General features: G+C 29.2%; 1 protein-coding gene across 1 annotated transcript; it reads right to left on the minus strand.

Annotated features, from left to right (window-relative positions):
- Positions 1–2981: 2981 nt before the first annotated feature.
- On the minus strand, positions 2982–5186 carry LOC108985548 (myrcene synthase, chloroplastic-like). Its single transcript, XM_035693551.1, has 4 exons — positions 5023–5186; positions 4617–4755; positions 3327–3578; positions 2982–3217 (listed from the first exon to the last, which is right to left on the minus strand). Exons 1-4 carry the CDS (start codon positions 5184–5186, stop codon positions 3005–3007), a joined length of 768 nt encoding a protein of 255 aa, XP_035549444.1. The 3' UTR covers positions 2982–3004.
- Between the last annotated feature and the right edge of the window lie 3256 nt (positions 5187–8442).

The following is an 8442-nucleotide window of genomic DNA, read 5'->3' on the forward strand; positions in this document are numbered from 1 at the left end:
CAAGTTTCCTCTTTAATGATCATTGCACATATTCTATGTTATCAAATTGCTTTTTCCGTCCACTATGGTACAAATTCCATCTACTTTATTTTAGGAATCCAGGTATGTATATATTAATTGTATCAAAATATATACATAAAAAGCGAGTCACTTATAATTATTTGATATAATATGAGAGCCAAGTTCTGAGTTTAAATTCTATATATACACTTCATCTCTAATTTAATTAAATTTTGAACCCACTTATTAAGAATGAAAATTATTATAATATAATTCAAACATTAATTAAATTTATATCTTTAAGGCGTCTTTCCAATATCTATAATGATCTAATCTTTTTAGACAAGCTAGCTATAATACTTTAATTCTATATTTTCAGTACTTCCAAAGAAGCTTCCTCCAATTAATCAGGATATATATAGGCTGAGGGGAAGATCGATCTAATGTCCAAATAGGGAATGTTGGAGGGGATTAGGAAAATGGGGTTGGTTCACCTCCCATGCACCATGCACCTTTAATCCAATTCAAAAATATGTTTATGAAAATAAATATCGATCCCTCTTTGTAAAGTCACTTTTTCACTCTTAGTCCTTTAATACTAGTGTTATTATTGCTACCTTCCTTAGATCTTTATAATCCTTAATTTATTATCATTATTTGAGTATCAAATAACTCGATTTTTTAAAATATTTTATATCACATCAAGAGATATGATGAAATATTCCGCTTTATTTATTTTTTTAAATTCCAAAGCAAAAATAATATTAAAAATATATATTATAATAATGTTTTATTCAGCTTTTAAATTTCATCTCAATTTATCTCATCTCAACTCATTATCCAAACCTACCGGCCTTAGGGTATGTTTGGGTGCCAAACTACTCTCAACACTTTTCAAGTATTCTTGTACTTTTGAAAATACTTCACATGCCAAACAACTTAAAGTACTCTCAATGGGACCCACAAACCCACTTCAATCTCTACGCATAACTATTCACAAATATTCTATAATACTTATCACTATTATATATAAATAAAAAATAAAATCGCTATAATATATAAATAAAAAATAAAATCATTATAATATATAAATAAAAAATAAAATAACTATAATATATAAATAAAAAATATTTATCACTATTATATATAAATAAAAAATAAAATCTCTATAATATATAAATAAAAAATAAGATCACTATAATATATAAATAAAAAATAAAATCACTATAATATTTATCACTATTAAATATAAATAAAAAATAAAATCATTATAATATATAAATAAAAAATAAAATCACTATAATATATAAATAACAAATAAAATCATTATAATATTTATCTCTATTATATATAAATAAAAAATAAAAACACTAAAATATATAAATAAAAATAAAATCACTATTATATATAAATAAAAAATAAAATACTATAGTATTTATCACTATTATATATAAATTAAAAATAAAATCACTATAATATATAAATAAAAAATAACATTACTATAATATTTATCACTATTATATATATATATAAATAAAATATTATAATATTTATCACTATTATATATAAATTAAAAATAAAATCATTATAATATTTATCATTATTATATATAAATTAAAAATAAAATCATTATAAAATTTATCATTATTATATATAAAAGTAAAATAAAATCGCTACAATATTTATTAATATTAAAAAATCACTATAATAAAATCATTATAATATTTATTATTAAAAATCAAATCACTATAATATTTATGGAACCCACATATTTTTCAACTACTTACTCAAAAGTTAACAACTCAACATACTTCACACATCCAAACAACTCAAAATACTCTTAATAGGACCCACAAACTCACTCCAATCTCTACTCATAACTATTCACAAACATTCTCAACACTTCTCAACACTTTTCAACACCCAAACGTACCTTAGTCTTCACTTTTTTTTCCTTTTAATATTCTCCAAATTATCTATATGTTAATTATTGAGCACGTGCCAAAGAACTACATGCTATGAAGCTGCAGTACTAACCATATTTAAATTATTATTTTCTTTTTACAATATATGTTTTAGATTTGTAGTTTCATTTTAGAAAGTGACGGTGGTGGTGTATCAATCTTTCTTTCAGGTTAAAGTAGTACGTTAGAGCAATTTATATAATACATGGGGATTTCCTTCATATGCAGCTTTAAAAAGAAAAAAGGCCTTTTCGATGATGATGATGCCACAGTTTGTGAGGAGCAATGCCTCAGTTTTTAAGACTACATACGATAATCAAGCATTTGAATTAAAATAGTTGTAATTTGTCCTTTTAGTGACTTCCATTCGAAAGAATGCATGCGTACGGTTTAAAAAATTATGTATAAATCTTGAAAAATTCATTAAAGCTGTGCATATATTCTAGGATTAATGGTCTAGCTATATATATATAAATGATCTGTTCTCAAAGTTAAGACTATTTCCAAGCTATATATGCATCTATACATGGCATACTGTCTAGCCAGAATTCTGATGATCAGCTTACGAATGAAAGTTGTAATGCTCCATTAATGGAAAAGCCAAACAACATGACTTATATTCTAAAATGACTAGTCAATGATACAGTTAGAGTATATTTGAAATCTTATAAAGAGTCAAAACTTCTAATTTTCAAACAATGTGAAATCTCATACATGACCACCAGTGGAGTATCACAGATCAAGTACTGACTAAAAGACAGATTACAATTATTTTAATTCAAATGCTTTATTAAATTCATGGAAAAAAACATTTCCCAATGACTGAAGTACAAGTACTATATATCAGCTAGCGAAGCATACATTGCTCCTCACAAACTCAGGTATTAGCTACCATGATTTATTTTTGTGGAGCTTAGATAGTATTAGAGCTAGCTGATACAAACATACTAAATTCATGTACGTAAAGGAATGGGATTAATAAGTAATGATAATACGTTATCCATAGTCTCGCGGTCTTGTATACCATGCCCATCCCCGTACTAGTATATGCACTGGGCCGTCCTTGCCACATTCATTGCATATTCCATAAACGCTTGTGAGAATGAAGAACTAGTAGCTCGTTCTCTGTTCATCTTCTTCCATGCTTCGCTAATCAAATATCTTATGTGCTCACGAGCGTCTTTTTCACTGGCACCAGTTTCGTTCATATAACATTGGATTGATTTAGGAATATCACCTCTCTTTAATTCAAGCTGAGTTTCAAAGCATCATGTGTACGAGAATATTATTTTTTAAACAAATTAGAGTGATGTAATTGAAATAATTTCTTATGAAACCCTAAGGAATGTGCAATTTACGTACCGAGGATGTTCCAAGATCATTTGCAAGTCGTAAAATCATTGAGGACCAATAGATTATATTAGTCATGTTATCTTCCATAGATGCCAATGATTCCTTTGTCATTGGAAATGTGGTAAAACAATACGCATGTGCAAGAATAACCGGTCCCGATATTGAGATCCATGCATTCTGAGAGTATTCTTGAAGTGAAGGTGTATATCCCATGTAGTACCACCTGGCCTCCACCATGTAAGATCTACATTGATCTATCCACTGAAACATTTAGAGTAAAATATTAATGAACTAGAAGAAGTATATATACATTCACATACTTAACAAACAAACAAAATAAGGGATATATAATAATTATCATGAATTTTGAAGTTGATGTCTGGCCTACATCTCTCTTTAATTCTTAAAAGAGATACTCTTCTCTGTAACTTCTCCGTCCTCTTTAAGCCCATACCAATACTCCATGATCCATCCTCCCTCACTCAAGAAGTTCTAGAAGAAAGCATCTTAATAGAGGTTTCTCCCCTTCCATTTCCTCTTACTCTTATCTTTTCCACTGTATTAGAAAATAATTTATTTGTGATAAGCTATTTTCTGTAAAAAATGATTATTTCCTACTAAAATGAATTTATTTTCATCTCAAATAATCATTTTCGTCGCAAATAATTTATCACAAATACTCATTTCAACGTCTCCATAGGATAGCTAGGAGAAGTTCTTTTTTCTCTCTCTCTATCTACCTTACCGACAATCCTTTCTCTCTTGCTTTTTTGCTTCTCTGATCCTATTTGTCCCCACCACCTCTGATCTCTTGTAATACCCTCACTGTAGCTGCCTACTACTTATAGTACTGATACCAACACCACCCATATCAATGTCCAGATAATTTGATACTTACCTAACTCAATAGACCTCAAGAAAGATTCAACGACCCACGCTCTTGAAATCTGAATCCATACTCTTTATATTTGGAGCTTGCAGATTTTGTACGTTGTTCCTGCCTTCTTATTTTTTGCTTTCATTTACTATGAAGAAATTATAGTTGTAATCGTGAGTACACAAGTACGACACAATCACTTTGAAAAAAATGAATAAATATAAGACTCATATAAAAAAAATAATAATAACTTTGTAAGCGACTACACGGCGCTTACGTACTTCACGACTGCATATAACATTACTCTTCACTATGTTGACTATCTCTAGCTGTTTATTAGAGTTCTGATCATCCCCTCATTTTGTACCTTTCTCAATATTTATAATATGTACTTTTATATAAAAAAGAATTTGAGGTCACACCGCTTTTCGAAGGTACTGAACGACATTGAATTCTTGTTCCTTGAGGATGTCAAAAGCCATTTCGTGAACGAAATTATTGAGTGCAAGGAAAGAGATCTGCATATAATATGGGAGCTGATCGATTGCATTGACATCCCATCTATAATCACAAGAAGTATACTTTAGTATCCATAAAAATAGTCCTCTACGGAACATTAAGTCTAGACATTTAAAGCCCATTAATATATATGAGTAATACTGTTTATCTCTTTTGTCGTCATCTTTCCACTATCTCATTATGTAATAATAAATGATTGAATACTGTTTATTATATTTAACTTATGTACCAATCATTTGCCGACACATTAGAGAGAATGACAATGGAAATTGTTATAAAATAGAATTTTTCTTAATATTTATAACCAACCTCTCAATAATATCGGTGAAGAGCTCAAGTTCATCCAAAGATCCATAAACATCATAGATATCATCTATTGTTGTTATCAGGCAATTGAGCCTTGTTATCATTCTCCTACCATATCCGTAGTGAGGCTGAAATGATTGGCCAATTGTCCATAAGAAATTCACCATGAGCCTATCCCTTGCAAAGCCCAACTTTTCTCCAAGACGAGTGCTCTTCCACCACCTTAATATATATAAACAAAACAAGAGTATCAGTTCTAGAAAAATAGTAGCTATGCGTTTTTATTACCTTTCAAATAAACATGGTTACTTTTACCTCGACTCTCGTTTTACATCTTGCTGATGGACTGCTTGTACCATGTTGAAATCCAATTCTGCAAGTTCTAACAAGACAGGGTTCATGCCTACTTCCCTCCTATATGTATCAATGACCATTAATAATCAGATGTAGTACCACATATTCGCTAGTCAATGACAAGATATCGTCGTCCTTCCACAAGGCAGGTTGATAATTAGCAGCTCGGCGAGTAGTAACGGGGCTATCAGAGATTTCATTAACAGTACTACTGGCCATGCACCGGTGAGGACACGGATTAACGGTGATACTTGTGGATGCATTTTTGGTTGTTATGTGAGAGATCATGGGAGTTTTAGACGGGAAATATTGTCTAGCGAAATTGCTAACAGGGAGCGAACTAAGAGTACTGTGAAGAGCCATTGAGAATTAGTAGAAGTTGTACTTCACAGTATATATGGTTTTGGATGGGACTGAATCGATAATTACTTGGGAGCATATACTTCACATTCATGGCTTTATATATATAGCATTCGCTGAATAATAAAGCTAGATTAATTCCAGCTGTTAAAGGTGTTTACGAATCCACGTACGTTGGACCCCAGAATTTGACTAAATAATAAAGCTAGATTAATTATATTGTATTGCTAATTAGGCTTTTAACTAAACGTGTTCCATCAGGCTTAATTAATGCTGTGTTTGGGTAGTCATGATTCATCACATTACAAGTAAAACAGATTTTTATTATTAATTTATTGTAATCAAAAGACTATTCATAATCAATTTTAATTGTAAATAATCGTTAAAATTAACTAATCGTAAATAAATAATTTTCTTATAGTGTCACTGATGAATCTACTATTATTTATTATTTTATAATTATTTATTATTATTTATTATTATTTAATATTTTATTATTATTTATTCATTATATTTTCATTATTATTCACGTATTATTTTATATCCAGGTCCAAACATAGCCGCCTAAATTTTATTTGTTCGATACATGAGTGGACATTGTCGGTGCAGTACTACTTTTTAACTTTGTCGTTTTGTCATTTCATTCTTATCTTTGATAAGCTTTTGATTTGTCACCAAAATAATGTGCTAGGACCCGTACTACCCTGTTATGGTATGAATAATACTACTTCTCCCGAGGGGTCTCGATATGGTTCTGATAAAATATAATTTTTTTTTAATATTTAAGAAAATATTTTTAAATGATATTATGAATTAATCTATAATTACAAATTAAAAAAAAAAAAAAAAATCTACAATGTCATTAAAAAATATGTACTTAATCATTAAGTAAAAATTAAAAAGTAATCAATAGATACTCTCGAAATCTAGTCTTGGGGAGCCAAGCATTTATGTATGTCCATAAAGCGTGCGACTCTCAATTTTTTTTATACCCTTAAATTTTTTTTTAAAAAAAACATACAACATCATTAAAAAATATGTACTTAATCATTAAAAAAAAATAAAAAAACTATCGATAGATACTCTCGAAATCTAGTCCTGGGGAGCCCAAGCATTTATGTATGTCCTTATAAAGCATGCGACTCTCAATATTCTATATGTAAAAAATAAGTGCTACACATAAACTTTACATTTTATACACTACTTAAAAAATATATAATCATATTTTTTTATTTTCATATTTCATATTTCATGAAATATAAGGATAAAAGAGTAAAATCACATATTTTTAAGTGATGTTCAAAAGTATGAGGCTTATGTCTAGAATTTTTCAATAAAAAATACCTTCAGATCAAGGCCGACAGTTTCTTAAGGAGAGGTTTGGATTCAAGATCCACCTCAACTCATCTCACCTCATCATTATAACTTTCTCAATTTTTCACACAAAATATAATAAACAATTCAACTCAAATTTCAAAATAATTTTTTCAAAATCTTACACCAAATATAATAAATAATTCAACTTTTATTCTACTATTCACAAACCATCTCAACCCATCTCAACTCATCTCTAAATCCAAACATTTGGAACAACCGATACAGCAATAATTTCAATCATACAATGCAACTTTTAAATTAAGATGATAAATTATTGCATGCATTATTGGTCTTCTGTCTTTTTTTTTAAATGATATAGACGTGATTTATTCATAAGCACGTGCATGCAAAACATGCTATGAAGTAGGGGTGACAATATGTGACACGACCGGTTAACTCAATAGGAACACGACACGATAAAAGTTGGTTAAGGTTTAGCCTTAACGGGTGCGGGTCAAAACGGATTGACCCGTTAAGACACGATTGCTTAACGGGTCAATCCGTTATGACCCGTTAAGAAAATTGAATTTACCTTTATACCCTTAGACTAAACAAATTAAAAAAATCCTAAACTACCTAACCCACTTCCTTCTTCAAGTTCTAAATTTGTATAGATTTGTATTTTTAATTTTTAATTATATTTGTAATTGTAACATTAATATATTTACAATATATGTTTTGTTTATAATATTTGGGATGTAATTTTAATAATGCATATTATTACAAATTGTGTGGATTATATTTGTTTGGATTGTAATTTTAGACTTGTAGTTAGTTTTTTTATTTTTTATAGATATTATTTATATTTAAATATTTATATGAAATCAATCAGGTTAAACCAGTCGTGTCGTGTCATATCATGTTTGTTCAACCCATTAACGTAAACGGGTTAAAACGGAACAGGTCGTGTCGTGTCATATTGTGTAAATTTATTTCTTATTCATTAACGGGTCGTGTTCGTGTCGTGTCAAGGTATATACATTACACTTAATGGGTCAACACGAACACGACACGTTAACTTTCCCAAATTCTTACACCAAATATAATAAATAATTCAACTTTCATTCTACTATTTACAAACCATCTCAACCCATCTCAACTCATCTCTAAATCCAAACATCTCCATTTGGAACGATCGATACAGCAATAATTTCAATCATACAAATGAACTTTTAAATTAAGATGATGAATTATTGCATGCATTATTGGTCTTTTGTCTTTTTTATTTAAATGATGTACACGTGATTTATTCATGAGCACGTGCATGCAAAACATGCTATGAAGTAGGGGTGACAATATGTGACACGACCCGTTAAACCAATATGAACACGA

The sequence above is a fragment of the Juglans regia genome, chromosome 8 (genome assembly GCF_001411555.2).
Source record: "Juglans regia cultivar Chandler chromosome 8, Walnut 2.0, whole genome shotgun sequence".
Classification (NCBI taxonomy): domain Eukaryota; kingdom Viridiplantae; phylum Streptophyta; class Magnoliopsida; order Fagales; family Juglandaceae; genus Juglans; species Juglans regia.